The sequence below is a fragment of the Arvicanthis niloticus genome, chromosome 4, assembly GCF_011762505.2.
Source record: "Arvicanthis niloticus isolate mArvNil1 chromosome 4, mArvNil1.pat.X, whole genome shotgun sequence".
Lineage (NCBI taxonomy): Eukaryota > Metazoa > Chordata > Mammalia > Rodentia > Muridae > Arvicanthis > Arvicanthis niloticus.
Genome location: NC_047661.1, coordinates 14,563,321 through 14,579,052, shown reverse-complemented (window position 1 = coordinate 14,579,052; position 15,732 = coordinate 14,563,321). Strand labels below are relative to the sequence as shown.

General features: G+C 43.0%; 1 protein-coding gene across 1 annotated transcript in view; it reads right to left on the bottom strand.

Annotated features, from left to right (window-relative positions):
- The window catches only part of Slc2a2 (solute carrier family 2 member 2), a 29,228-nt gene extending 13,740 nt beyond the window's left edge, over positions 1–15,488 (bottom strand). Inside the window, exons 1-4 of the mRNA XM_034500932.2 lie at positions 15,334–15,488; positions 8,806–8,898; positions 5,724–5,983; positions 767–891 (exon numbers count right to left, since the gene is read on the bottom strand). Coding sequence (XP_034356823.1) covers positions 767–891; positions 5,724–5,983; positions 8,806–8,898; positions 15,334–15,348 — 493 coding nt within the window. The 5' untranslated portion in view covers positions 15,349–15,488. The remainder of the gene's footprint in view (positions 1–766; positions 892–5,723; positions 5,984–8,805; positions 8,899–15,333) is intronic.
- Positions 15,489–15,732: the final 244 nt, after the last annotated feature.

Below are 15,732 nucleotides of genomic sequence, written 5' to 3'. Positions count from 1 at the left end.
TGAGGTCAATTCCATTTGTGAAAACAGGTTAAAATGCCAGCCCAGAGTTCATTGACACTGAGTAATCCAATATCTGTCTGTTTGTTTGTGGTTGACTTTTCCTATCTCTATTCAGACAGGTTGGAAACCCTGTCTCCCAAAACTAGTGTGTCTTCTAGATACAAAGTTCAAGGAAGGATGGAGTCCACTATCTGTTTCTGTCCAATTCCCTCTCTCAATGGACATCACAGTTTTCCTGCTCCAGGCAGCCATGTCCAGAATGAAACAGGGTTAGGTAGCTAGGCCTTACCATACCAACAAAAGACAGAGACATCATAGCATAGGCCAGCAGTGCAGGGTTAGGGTCTCAAGAGAACCAGCTGTTGGCTGCAACATAGGGCTAGTAGCAACAGCTAGTGTTTATCTAAAGTTCACATCCACCGGACGCTATGCTTGACAATTTACATATACTCTACCAGTTCCCCTAGAGGCCAATGTTATTGTCATCTTCATTTCATAGATAAGGAAAGAGAATCAGTTACATAATTTGTCCAAGACCAGACAACTACAAGTGATGTTCCTGGGTTGAGCAGACACAGATGATGTCACAACTCACTCTTACTCTATCACAGACACAGATAGTGTCCCCACTCATTCTTACTGTGTCCCATTGCCTTCCTTTTGTGATACTGTGTTAAGCTTCACAGGTCTCTGCCCTTTAGACAATGGGGTGTGTGTGTGTGTGTGTGTGTGTGTGTGTGTGTGTGTGTGTGTGTGTGAGACTCACCACAGTACAGTCCTGATATGCTTCTTCCAGCAATGATGAGGGCGTGTGCTGGTCCGAACTTGGAACACCCCATTAAGAGGGCTCCAGTCAACGAGAGGCTGTTTGCGGCCAACATGGCTTTAATCCTGAAATTTAAAAAAAAAAAAAAAATTTTTAAATTCAGCACCAAAATGTGAAGAAATTGTTTTCAGACCATGCTGAGAATTTTACCTATGAATAATTATTTTCATTTTTACTGAAAAGCTAGTTCCTGAAGCATGCGTGCTACTTCCTTATCTGTGAGCTGATATATGGGCCGTGAGTACTGTTCACGATGGGAGACTTCCATCCACCTGTCTCTTATTTTCATGAGAGGGTCTCTTTGTTTTGTTTTGTTTTGTTTTGGAGGTTAGGGTCTCATTCTAGCCTGGGCTAACTGGACCTTACTCTGTAGTCCAGGTTATCCTTGAGCTCTTAGAGCTCTTCCTCCTCAGTCTCCAGAACACTGAGATTATAGGCCCACGTTTAAGATGACATTTCTGGTACTTACAGGTCATTTGATTTTTCTACAACTTGTTTGTTTTAAGGAACAGTGTTTTTGGTGACAGAAAAACTGATCTCGACAGTTGCTATTCATCATTTGCCTCTTTATCATTTTGTTGACAGTGAAGGTCTTTAGTTGCTACTTTGAACTCAAATTTCCTTTGGTGGGAATTGCTTGGATAAATGAACACGTCCTTCTAAAGCTTGCCACAGTTACAACTATCCTCATTTTCATCCAAAGCCGAGATATTTCTTTGTAAAATCTATGAATTAGTATTAGCCAAATGAAAAAGAATTACATTATTTTTGAGACAGGCTCTTATTCCAGAGTCTAGGCTAGTACGGAATTTACTCTGTGGCCTAGCCTGTGGCAATTCCTAAGTCTTGGCCTCCTCAGTGTTTCAGGTATAGACATGGGCCACCCCATGCATCTGCCGTAAAATACATTTAAATCTTACAATAGCAATAAAAACATCACTAACAAAAGTATGAAAACCACACATGAGCTTTCTTGAAAGTTAACTAAAAAGTAATGAAGCCAGTACAAGAATCTGAGCATCTTAAAGTCAAAACATACCTTTTTTCTTAGAAACAAAATCTTGGTGTCTACCTGTAGCAATTGTCTAATAACTGTGTGGTAGGCTGAATGGTGTCCTCAAGGAGCCCAAGTCCTAGTCCTCAAGCTCTGTAAAGGTCACCATAGCTACAGAGGATGCCTTGCAGATGTGACTCCAATGACAGTCCTGGACAGGAAAAGTGTCTCGGGATATTCAGGTAAACTCTATGAAATTATAGGTGCAGATGAGAAAGAGAAGCCATCATAGAAGCAGAGAATGAAGTGAGGCCCTTCTTAGATGGTGTGCTGGATGGTTCTAACATCAATTTGACACACAGTAAAGTCATCTGAGAGGTGGGAGTCTCAACTAAGAAAATACCCCCATAAGACTGGACTGTAGGTGAGCCTGTAGAGCATTTTCTTAATTAACAATTAAAATAGGGGAGGGCAGAGACCATTGTGGGAGCTGCCATCCCTGGGCTGGTGTTTCTGGATTCTGTAAGAGAGCAGGCTCAGTAAGCCAGAAGGAACAAGCCAGTAAGTAGCACCCCTCCATGGCCACTAGATCAGCTCCAGGTTCTTGCTGTGTTTGAGTGAGTGTCCTGGTTTCCTTTGATTATGAACAGTGTTGAGGAAGTGTAAGCTGAATAAACTCTTTCCTCCCCAGGTTTCTTTGCTCATGGTGTCTCATCACAGTAATAGTAACCCCAACCAAGACAGAAGTGGGTACCACGAGTGGGGTATTGTGACAGATTTGAACAAAGTTTTGGAAGGATTGTGGAAGGACTTTGGAATTTGGGGGTAGAAAAGTCATTGAGTGTTCAGAGTTCAGTGAGCTGCTCTGTAGGAGCTTGAGAGACAAGAATGACGAGGGCAATGCAGAAGATGGAGGTCTGGCCGGTGAGGTTTTAGAGGAAAGGATAAAGACTCTACTGGGGTCATTTGTTATTCTGTGGTTCTGGGTAATGGCAGCTTAAGAATCAACTGTAATTAACAAGACACCAGAAATACTTGAGTGAAACCTTTGCTTTGCTGGGATACTCGATGCTGGTCAGCTGGAGCTGTGAAATTTGTGGTGATTAAGGGGACCAGCATGGTTGAAATGAAGTCTTCTCATTGAGAGAAGTGTTTCCCGGGAGTACATAGAAGCTGTGTTCCGGAGGCATTCAAGGTTGTACCTCATGCTAGCAGCTGAACCACTAAGAGTCACCCAGGTAGTACTGGATTTGGAGGTATGAAAGAGTCTTAAAAATAAGGTGAGGCTTGATTTTTAGGAGATCTGAAGTATAACACCCCAGAGATAGGGGCTCTGCTCTGGTGTGCATTGATGCCCTACTACCATAAAACAAAGAAAAAGTTATCATGCTGTATGTCAGAAATATAAACAAGTTTCACCTTAAGAAGGATCAAGGGAGGGAAATTAAACATCAAATTCTCAGAATTGATGTAAAGATTAGATAAGAGCCTGTACAAAATAAAGCTTGGACTTCGTGGGAACCCTCCCCACAAATGATTGCTTTCTTCCTTCTAAAACTTAAGAGTGATAGAAGATGTTCCTTAAAACCCATAAACTTCTAATTCATATACATTTACTAGAAAATGCTTATAATCCATTAAACACAAGGGCAATGCTAGGATGAACTTATTCACATAGTGTTTGTAAAACTTTCCTTAAAAAGGAAACTAGAAGTTCACTGTTGGTTTCTTTATGTACTTGTGAAACACACTTGTATTCTACAGGACAGAAAACATTAGTAAACAAAAGATACTAATAAAAAAAAAAGGTGAGGCTTGGCACCACGAGAGACCAGGAGGGGCCATTGGGGAAGGTGCAACCATAGTGGCAGTTGAAGGCTCGGGAGTGACAGGGTAATGCAGAGAACTTGAGGCTTGGCACCACAAACAGAGTCTATGCAAGGCTATTGGTGGAAGTGTACCCACGGGCAGCAGAAGTCTCTAGCATTATGTAGATGCCAGTAGCTTGGATGGCCACCAAAAACAGCAGCAGAAATACAGTGGTTCTATCTTTTTCTTTCTTAGTGAACCAATGAGTTTACTCAAGGTAACTCACACAAGCATGGACGAGGAGTTACTTTGAGGAGCATGGGCAACCTAACAGTAGCTATTCCACTGAGAAGAAAATCTCTCTCCTTCTTTCAGCAGCTGTTTGCTGCCTATAGACCCTTAAGGAGGGATGAGGTCTCATGGGACCCTTGCTTCACTTTGACAGACTGTTGACAAGTACAGAAGTGCTGTGCCTGAGATTAGAAGACAAGCTGTGTGTACTTCAGAGAGCGGAGTCCAAGAAGTGACCCAATCCATTTGGAGGGGAAGACAGTGAGTGAATCCCAGGCACTGGACATGGAGGTAGTTATGTAGTTGGAGTTTGGTTTTGCTGTGTTCAGATTGTGACTCTGCCCTGGTTCTTCCCTCTTAAAATAAGAAAGTATTTAACTTTTTATTTTTATTACAAAAGCCCACAGTGGAGAAATTTTCAGTTTTTAAAAGAGATTTTGGATTTTTAAAAGAGAATGGATATATTGAAGAGATTGAACTTTTAATGTATTTGACTTTGTAAAGACTATGGGACTTTTAAAGATGGGAAGGGGCCATGAGCAAGGAACAGGGCAGGGCAGTATTAACTGGAGAGGACAAAGCAGGGATTTGCCCCTCAGAGCTTCTAGAAGGGACCAACCCTGCGGACACCTTGGCTTTAGTCAGGTATAATGGATGATGGAGTTCTAACTTCTAAAACTGAAAAAAAATGAATTTGTGCTGTTGGGTCACTAGGCTGCTGATAATTCTAGTAGCAAGAGGGTGTCTGGACATCACCAGCTACCTTAAAGTAGGTGGTGTTCTGGTGCTGGATAGCCTTGAGGTTGCAGTGCAGAGAGAGCCAGTTAAATGTCCACTCTGCTCAGATTATTAGGAAATGCTTTTTCTCTTGGCAAGAACAGAGGATACACAAATCCAATGGTTCACTTCAAGAAGTTATGAGCTGGATAGAGTCTATTCTATCAGGCTGGGCAAAGTCAAAAAGCAGAAGATTGGGCCAGTCAACAGTCTGTCAAAGTGAAGCAAGGCTCCCATGAGACCTCATCCCTCCCTAAGAGTCTATAGAAACAGCTGCAGAAGGAGAGAGATTTTCTTCTCAGTGGAATAGCTACTGTTAGGTTGCCCATGCTCCTCAAAGTAACTCCTCGTCCATGCTTGTGTGAGTTACCTTAATTAAGCCCATTGGTTCACTAAGAAAGTAAAAGAAACAAACTGGGTCACCCGTAGCTAGAGTTACAGGCAGAGGATGCTGGGAACCAAGTTCAGGTCCACTACAAGTACAGTATTGCCTCTTAGCTACTGAGCCAAGCCTTCCGTCACGACACTGATGTTTTTAATCCAAAACGTGGGGTATAGGGACTGAAGTTGGGAAGTGATTCATTAACTTCATCTCTGGTTGGGGCTTTGGGATACAGCAGGGTACAGCAGGAAGTGAAAGCCATGTTCTTTGTGTGCACTGAGTTGCCAGGATGTTACAGTGACCATAGGACTTGACTAATTTAAAAATGAAAATAATGTTTGAGAACTGGTGGAACTTGGTAGAGCCTTCCACATGGGTTTTAAAACTTGCAAAGCTAGAGGATCAAAATCTCTGGAAATGTGCACAGAATTCACTTTTCTTCAACCACTTCCATAGTAACTAGGACTTACCAGATGATTATGACAGCATATTCTATTAATTTGGCCCGATAGTGGCCTCACTCAGAGGATTTTAAGTTGAAAACTTTAAATACTATCCCACAAATGGGAAGATGCTTTCTGTTTATAAAATTTCCAGCAGTGACAAATATCAAAGCTGTGTTCATATTTATTTATAAAACTTACCTTCCAAGTTTGTCCCCGAGCCACCCACCAAAGAATGAGGCGATCATTCCGCCCACTGGGAAGCTGGACACAGACAGCGACCAGAGCATAGTGACTATGTGATCAGATCCTTCAGTCTCCTCTTCGTCCCAGGGGGCTGGTGTTGTGTATGCTGGCGTGACTATGAGTGGGGTGTCAGTGCCATTGATGTCATAGTTAATGGTAGCTCTTCGGTCATCCAGTGGAAACCCCAAAACATGTCTATAATGGGATATTATCACCTGAGGAAATAAAACCATGATTTCAGAATTCCCCATAGGCATTTGATCTGCCCTTAAATGTCTGTGAAGTGTGTAAATGGGGCATCCTAATTGTGTGATCTGCCTAATACAGATGTGGGTAGACCGGTTTATACTTGATCATGTTCTATAAAACATGACACACTCAGCCAAGTGGAGCGAGGTGGGAAGAGATGCCTGAAAGAAGTGTGGAGTATCTAGGAACAGCACACCGAAATACATTTTCAACTAGTGGCAAGATGGGAGTGGGTGCTTGCTTTGTGGCACTGTAGCCTCTGCTCCAACCAAGCAAGAAAACTGCAAAGGAAAGTATCATTAGGGCTGGAGAGATGGCTCAGTGGTTAAGAGCACTGGCTGTTCTTCCAGAGGTCCTGAGTTCAATTCCCAGCAACCACATGGTAGCTCACAACCATCTGTACTGGGATCTGATGCCCTCTTCTGGTGTGTCTGAAGACAGCTACAGTGTATTCACATACATAAAATTAATAAATAAATCTTAAAAATAAGTAAGAATGTCATTAGTGAATAGCCTTGGGTTTTATAATACCTGCCAGAAATGTTGGCTTTTATGAAAAACTCTCTAAGATTTAAATGTTGACAACTATTTACACTGAAGACATCCTTCAAGTACAGAAGGTATACCAGTGTTAGTTTTGCACAAAAGTTTTAACGATAGCATAAAAGGGGAAAAGAAACTACGGCTACGTTCAGAGTAAAAACTGAAGTTAGGACTATATAAAATTGTAGCATTGGTAGTCGTGAGCTATAAACTTAGTCATAGAATTCCTAGCAGTTAGTGCACATAGATCCAAGTGGTCAAGTCCGGAGTTAATGAGTTTTCAAGACAGAAACACCTTATATAGAACTGAGAAGGTACTTCTATGGATCCTCAGAGAGGTCAGTATGTCCCAGAAGGAACGGTCCTCAAAGCTAAATTTCTACCCACGTTTTATATGGTGCTTCTGTGGCCATGAGTAAGCATAAAGTAGACTAGCAGCGTGTCCTTCAGATGTCCCTCCTCTATCTCATTCCCAGCAGTGACCTGGCCAGTGTTTAGCCGCAGTAAGCTGAGTAGACCCTCCAGCAAAGACCCGGACCTCAACTGTTCCCCATTCCCATTATGAATGCAGTCCTATCTGGTAAAACAAGCCAAGCAACAGGGAGATGTAACATCCTCTTATGAAGGTCTGATCAACAGACCAAGACTTCTGTGTAGTTGATAGCTGCCCCCACAGAGATTGTATGCATAGAGAAAAGGCTGAAAAGAATTATGCAAACCATTCTTAGCAGTTTAATATATGGTGCAGAAATAATCGCAGGTGATTTTGTCTTCTGTTTTCTCAAGGGGCAAGTGTAATTTTTATTTTTCATGAAAAACTGTGATTTAAAAATACCTTCAGATGTTATTCAACTAGGAGAAAATGCCAACAGGGGTCCCTGTTTTCAGTTCTGACTCAGGGGCTTGGATTAAAGGAGGGGGCGATCTCAGCCTAATCTTCCTGATAAGACTAGAGAAGGTAGTTTGAGTAGGGATGTAAAAAGGGACTTCCAGAAAGGAAGGGTTTCTAGGTTGATCCAGATTTTAGGCACATTTTTTCATTATCCATAGAAAGATGCCTGGCCCTGGTCTCCTGACCCCTGGCCCTGATCTCCTGACCTCCTGCATTATTCCCTTGTAGCCAGAACAGGAGGTTTGACACACTTAGGATGATGCACACTTAATGAGAAAATGTCTCCTTGTCAGCCAAGGAGCTTGAGGAGCGATTCCTGTCAGCTAATGGACTGTGGTCAGCACACATTCTAGATGTTCACACTCCATGGTGTCTGATATTTTCCTTAGAACTGTAAGACAATCTGATAAAATAATAAAGTGTGATGACTGTGCCTGTCACCCCAGCACACCTCCAGGCTCCCTTTCTGTACTGCACTTCTCCCAGGTGTGTTTGCTCCCAGTCTGAGTTGGAGCACAGGGGTTGGAGTCCTGGTCTCCTAACTAAGGGTTGTGGCAGCTGGGAAGAGTGAGATGTCTGTCTGTCTGTCTGTCTGTCTGTCTGTCTGTCTGTGTTTCTCTGTCTCTCTGTCTCTGTCTCTCTCCTTCTCAGTCTGTCTGCCTGTCTGTCTCTGTCTGCCTGTCTGTCTGTCTCTCTGTCTTTCTCTATGAGAATCTAATGCATAACAGAGACTAGATACACAGAATACACACAGAAATGGCAGGACCTGCTATGTTTCCCTACAAAGTGCCATGTTCTTTCTCCATCTCAACGGAGACAATCTAAACTTCATGGACCCCTTGGTTGTTGATCTCATGCTTGTATTACTTTGTACTGAAGGTCTGTGGGTGACAGGTAGAGGGAAGGACAGCCATTGTTTTAGTGTAGGTGCTTATGACTGCATTGAGTGGAATGCATCTTTCTGCTGTTTGTCTTTGTCTCCTGGCATTTTTTCATTCATGTTGGGGGACAGCTGTAACCGAATGCTGTAAGGAATTCTTGCCTTTAGACTTCGTGAGCAGGAGGTATTGAGTTAGCATTTTCTCTGAGCTCAGAGCACAGCAGTGTCAGAGATCAAAACTTACACGCTGCCTTTTTTTTTTTTTTTTTTTTTTTTTTGACTCAGAGGGTTGTTAACCCAGGAGTCAAGGCCAAATTATCAGCTGTGGACCAATGCACATTGTACCCGGCTGGCCAGGATCGCCTCGTGTCTCTCACGTGGACAGATTATCTCACTGAGGTTCGTAGGATACAGCAGGCAGTAGGAACCAAGCAAGGGCTTAGCCCTAAATGAACTCTGTGCATCTCACTTGCCTCTTGAGGAGCATTGATCACACCGATGTCGTATCCGAACTGGAAGGAACCCAGCACAGCAGTGAAGACAGTGAAAGCCAAGGTCCCGGTGATCTGAGGGATGAAACAGAAAGCAGTGAGCACAGTCTCGGTCTCTGCCACCCAGACCTCTAGCTCCTCCGCTGCTGCAGGGACTCCCTGCGGGCTCCCCGAAGGCTCTCCTTTCCCTCCCACAGCCGTTCCCAGGGGCCGTGTTCAGCAGGCAGTTCATAAGGAGAATGTGAAAGCAGTTTGTTATTTTCCTTATATTGCTAAAACTGAAAACAAAACTCACAAAACAAACAACAACAATAGCAACAACAACCCCCACCTCAGCAGAACAGTTTTTCCTGGGTACTAACTTCACTTTATTTTTGTTTCTTATACTTATGTGCCTGTGTACACACACACACACACATACACATTAGAGACAGGGGAAAGGGGTACAGAGAGGTAGAGAAGAGAGGCAGAATTGTAGACCAGGCAGATTTGAACTCCCCACTTTGTAGTTGAGGATGGCCTTGAATTTCTCCTCTTGCTGTCTTCGCCTCAAGATGTTAGAATTATAGGCATGCACCACTATACCCAGTTTATGGGCTGCTAGGAGACAAACATATGGCCTTTTCCCTGTTAGGCAAACACTTCAGCAACTGAGTTTAATCCCCAGCCCCACATCAATATTTTTTCTTCAATATTCAAAATCGGAGCTGAGAAATAGAATTGCTGCTAAAGAAGAACTGTCAGCACAGGAACCATTGTGCGGCCTTGTCAGTTCGACAGGAGAGTTTTACAGACATTTCCACACTACAGAGACACCCAGCAAGTGCCAAAGAGTCACCGCCTTTATCTGTGCCACATCCAGGCATGGATGCCTTTCAGGATTCAGCCCTGAATTCATGGGGCTGAGCATAGAATTCTGAGTCAAGTTACAGTGCTTTCTCTCCAACTTGAGGCCACTGCACTAACCCTGAGGAACATTCAACTCACAACTACTCATCTAGTCGGCTGACAGGAGTCATGCATACACTTCAAGTACTTAGAACAGCACTTGTAGAAAGAACCCAAATGTCATTCAGTAGGGATGGTTAAATAGACCCAGTCATATCATGATACACATTAGATACATTAGATATATACAGCACAATATATAGCAGCTGAGAAGAATAGTGTGAACAAATGTACTGGTCTTCGTTGTATGTTTTTTTTTTTTTGTTTTTTGTTTTTTTGAGACAAGGACTTACTGCCTAGCCATGGGTAGCCTGGAATACACAACATAGACCCAGGCATAGCCCTGCAGTTAAAGGAGTAGGCCACTGTGCTTTTTAAAGTGGTAAATGAAATTGCAAACCTTACTGAATGAATAATCAGATAATTGATTCATTGATTTTTTTTATAGTGCTAGAAATCAGGCCCAGCGCCTTGTGCACCCTAGGGAAAACCTTGGCCTCTGAACTGCAGCCTTAGGTCATTGATGCTTTTAAAATGAGTCACGCAGGAATGCCATTTGGCATGTATGTAACATAATTCCTTGAAAAATAAAGTAAAAAGGGAATCTTTTGGCAAAGAATGTGAAGCTAGAGAAGTGGAGGCAAAAGGATTTTAAAAAATATATATTGTTAGGTAGTTCATAGGGAAATGTTTATGTGTCATCATAAAATTTAAAATTTCAATCAGATAGCACAGGGAATGAATGAGTCAAATCAGCATGGATTTTGTTTCCTTGGATTTTTGTTAGTTTTTTTTTTTTAACCTTAATTGACTCTCCCTATTTTTTTTATAGGATCTTTAGTTTTTGCCAGAGTTGTAAGATTTGCACTTGGGCATAAAGAGTTAATAATTATCCCAGAGAAGGGTTATTCTCTAATAACCCGTCAGCTCAGTGTTATCATCAACGAAGTATCACAGGACGTTCTTCGGAAACCTAGAAGTTCTGCCCACTGACTCAGAAACAAAACTCCACTCTGGGGACTTAGCACATGATCAGCTTTTAGAGCCCTTTTGTCCCACCCCCAAGTCCTTCTGTTTGCTCAGAATTTTACTTGGGTGTGTGGAATCCGGGTTACACAGCGCCCTTCTGTTTTCCTAGCTTTAGGTGGCTTTTTTGCACCCTGGTCCTGTCAGCAATTTTGTTCCCTGAAAGGACTACAGAACCGGTGTTCATTTTCTCCCTCCCTCCCTTCATTCCTCCTTTCCTCTCCTCTTTTTCACATTCTAAAGATACATACATGCACTTATGTCACATATATTATGTATTTCTTACAAGTAAAGAAATATACACATTTACACATAATAATATCTTATGTACAAGAAAGTAATATTTAAAATATGCATGCACATACATACTATGTGGCATATAATGTATAGTTTCATGCAAGGTTTTCAATGATTTTCTAAACTGTAGTGACTCATCTAAAATTCAGAAAATAAAAGCTAAAATGGTATTTCATTTCCTGGGTGAGTGGTTTGTCCCTAAGTCGTCTTTCCTTCGAGCTGTTTCCAAGGGTAAGGATTCCTTTTTGTTTACGGAAAGTAATTATCAGCAGCAGCAAGGGACCAGACGCACTGGGCGGGCTCTAACATACTCTCCATCACAGCAGCGTAGACACCGATGTGAGGTGCAGCACAAACACGGCTTCAGAGCCCAGTGCTGAGGAGGCTTCTTCCCTGCATACTTAGTTGCTCCTTTATATGAACTATCTCACTTATTCCTGCATTAATTTTCCACTGATACTACAAAAACTCCTAACAACTCAGTGGCTTAACCAGCGCAACCCAATTTATCTTACAGACCAGGCTAGAGGTCTGGCCTGCGTTTCTGCAGACGAAAATCAATATGTTGGCCGGCTATATTCCTTTCTGGAAACTGTAGAAGAAAAAATTTAGCTGATCATAGAATTCATTTCCTTGTGGTGGTAGGCCTCTGAGGTGTAAGGACTCTTAGTTGACCTGCTGTAAAGCAAGGCCTCTCGGTGGCAGAGGCCAGCATGCTCCTTGGCTAAGGACAGTCTTCCTCCGTCATCACAGCCAACAGTGGCTGCAGTGTCCTTGGTGCATGGCGGCTCTCAGGTCCGGACAAGTCTGTCACTTTCAGGAATGCATGATGTTAGACTTGACACCTCTGGATGAGCCTAGAACAGGCTGCTCCACCTCAAGGTCCTTAGAGATCCTGTACCTGCAAAGTCATCTAGGTGGTATGGCTGTCTACTTAGTCTAAAAAAAATGTTGTTCATGACAGGACAGTTTTATGAAAACCACTCAGCACACAAAAGTCCTAACTACCCCCGTTCACCCATTTTAACAGCAAAGAGCTTGGCAGGAGCAGTAGACAGAGCTAAGAAAAGCAGTGAGAGTTCAGAGGGGATCTCACTCAGTCGAGGCCTTGGGTTCCTAAAGGCTTTGCCTGTTCTCTCAACGACCCCACTGTTTGTCATTGTTTGAATGAGAGGGAAATGTGGAAAAGGACAGAACTTGTACAGAAGGCAAGTGGAAAAAAACCGTCAAGGCTTTTTCCTAAATCTCCTCACAGGCCAGGAGATAACTAAGCGGAAGCATTTTAAAAAGTCAACTTTTACTTGGGCCTTAATAAACTAACTAGTTCCCGTGTTCAATATAAAATATACTGCAGATAGACATGGAAGGAGAGAGTGGGAAGAAACATGGGGAGATGCTCAGTGCAATGGCTCAGCAGCTAAAGGCAGGTGCCATCAAACTTGATGACATCTTGTGTTCAATTCCTGGGACCGACATGGTGGAAAGTGAGAACTGACTCCTAGAAGCAGTCTTGTGTGCACATGTGTACTGTGACAGAAGCATGTGCACACCAGATACACACACACACACTACACATATACCACACACAGACACATACTCACACACATATACCATACCACATACACAACACAATGCACACATACCACACAGAGATACACACATGACACACACAGACACATACCACATACTCTCACACAGACACATACCACACACATACATTACACACATCATACATACACCACACACACACCGTACACACAGACACACACTACACAACACATACATACATCACACACATCATACACACCACACATACATCATACATCACACATACACACATCACACATACACACAGACTCACAGACACACTCAAATCCACATTCACATACCACACACACATACACACACCTCACACACACACAAAGAATAAAAATGTTAAACTGAAAAAGGATGTAGCTGAGCTGTAACATGAGAGAAAATGTGGTGTTTATTTTGTGGCTTAGAAGTTGTGTGTCATCTGCTGGCATGAACAAGTAGTTGAGAAAGTCGGAAGACTGAGAAAGAGTCTGAGATGGCCTTCAGTATCCCTATGCCCCAGTTCCTTAGCTATGAAAGAACAGTGACAGAAGGTGACAGGGGGATTGCAAGACTGGTGTACTATGACTGTTGTCTGGAGATGCCTTGTTCTTTAAGTAGACAACACACAATGAAGGCCTGTTATTCATATGACTGTCATGCCAGGACCTAGGCTTATCAACAACCATCTATCAACCTTCCACACAACATCAATAAGATCCAGAACCACGTGCAAAGACTGAGAGATGATCTGTGCTCTGTGGCCGAGGAAGCCGTGCTCAGGAAGGGTTTACCAGTCTGGGGCAGGTCTCCCAGTAGGGAACATATAAACTCCTACTGCTAAACAAAAGAACAGACTTTCCAGTGATGACTGATTGACTAGGAAAGCATATGATTTGCCTCCACATGCTTCCAAAAGCCAGGCCAAAGGTGAGTCCACATCCTACTTTGAACAAGGCCAGTTACTTCTCATACCATAGGGTTTTCAGTCTGAAAGGAATTTAAGAAGTGGCATATTTATCCGGCACCTCCATTTTCCAACAGAAGAAATGGAGAACTTAGAGACCACCCCTCATCTGAATTTTCTGTGCATCATGGGCTTGTCCATGCTGACACTCTAACTCTCCTGAGTACCACCCTCTGCTATGCCCTTAAACTCCAATGCAGCCACAAAGAGGAAATGTGCTGGGTTTTATGACGGTCCCCACACTGTCTGTGTTCTCTTCTTAGGCAGTTTCTTAGCTCTTGAAGAAAGCTCTTCTTTAGTCTCTAAAGCACAAGGAAGTTACCAGAGCCTGAGCATCTGTCCTGGGCTGGTGCTGTTAAGCACAGTACCTTCCTCTTGACAACATTGTCTAGATGTCAGGCCTATGACTGCTGCCTTTCCATAGTTGCCGAATCTGTATAGCATCCCTGCAGTTACTAATTTCATATTCATTGTTAGTGAATCATCATTACAGTTCTCCCTGCTATAGCTTTATCCTGAGCTATAATACTCACAGAATCTCTATTTCGGGGTTAGTCTTTAAATATGCATTGTACAAATACATAACTGACATTTAAACATTTGCCCTCTAAGCCTTCCTCATGTTGTCTTTTACTTACTCTGAGCTCCGAAGAGAGATTACTTCATTCACAGCTCACTAAAATAAAGCCCGGATCACCCATGTCATACCCCAGGAGTCCTTATGTTAGCATAGTGTAGAAAACACAAAGGGCAGTTGATCTAGTCTGTGTCTTAGCACCACATGAAGCATTAGAACCCACGCCGGAGTCTGGCTGATTCCACAACATAGTGTGTTCCTCACAAAGGAGCACTCAGTGCAGTCCTCAGCAGGTCAGTATATTAGTATCTTAACAGGGGTAAAGATTTATCAGTTTCTATTACCGTTACCCCATTACTGTATGCAGGAGTCGGGGAGATCTTGTAAGCTCAGAAGAAAGGCACACCCTTTGAAGGTTTTATTTGAAAAAGGATTCTATCTGCAGAGACATTGAAACACCAGAGAAATGCCCTTCACTTTGCTCCCCAGTGATCACCGAGCATTCACCACATTGTTTTCTTCATCTATAGTGGTTTGGCTGAAACATTTAACAATAAGCTGCAGACTGTTTGTGTCACCTCACTCCGAATGAGTCTTAAGAACAACGGAATCTCCCTGTCTGATTGCAATGCTGTCACACCCATGAATACAACACAGGCTATGCTAATATCAGCCAGAGTCAGCCCAAAGTCATAATCTCTCGGATGGTGCATCATCAGATTTTTTTTTTTTCTTCTTCTTCTTCCCAAAGTCCAAAGGGAACCTGCAACATTCAGTTCTCAGTCTCCTAATGTAGAATTGTCTTTCAATTCTGGGCATATTTAAACATTCCAGATCCATGTTCACGATTAGATTCCTGTTAACTTGCCCCAGATCTTGGGGGTGGTAGGCACGCTCTTTCAGTAGCAGGCTATTCAAAAGAGCAGATATCCTTAAAAGTTCGATTACTGAATAAGAATGTGGGATTTGCTTAGCGGCCAGAAGGATTAGTAATTGACCAAGCAAAGAGGTAGCTTGGACCTGTGGCAACTGCACCCAGTGTCAGTGTATAAGCTCACTGCCTTGAATAGATTCCCAACATCCTCAAAACCAAAACCAAAAGAACCCAAGGTTGCTGTACCTTGTCTTCTGACATTATGTGTGTGTGGAGTTGTCTTCTTAGTCCAGGTCCTGCACTGAATGTGGATGAGTAGCTGACCAGCCAGAGTCCTCAGCTCTGCCTGGTTATACATTGTAGGAGGAGGAGCAAGCAGAGGTGAATTCTGACCTTCTTTAACAGAGGCTGAGTATTGATGGTAATCCAATCAATACACCCTTCACCCCAATGACCTGTGGCTTGAGAACAATAGTAGGTCTGGTAGGTATAAGTTACAAGCCAGAGGCAGACACATTTTAAGGGTTCATGAGTGTGGCAGAAATGGGACAGGGACGGGGAGGAGAGCAACCTGTGGGGCCTTTTATAGAAGCCGAGGCATGCTGTGATGTGGGGAAGACAAAGTCAGGGGCATGGAGGGTGCAG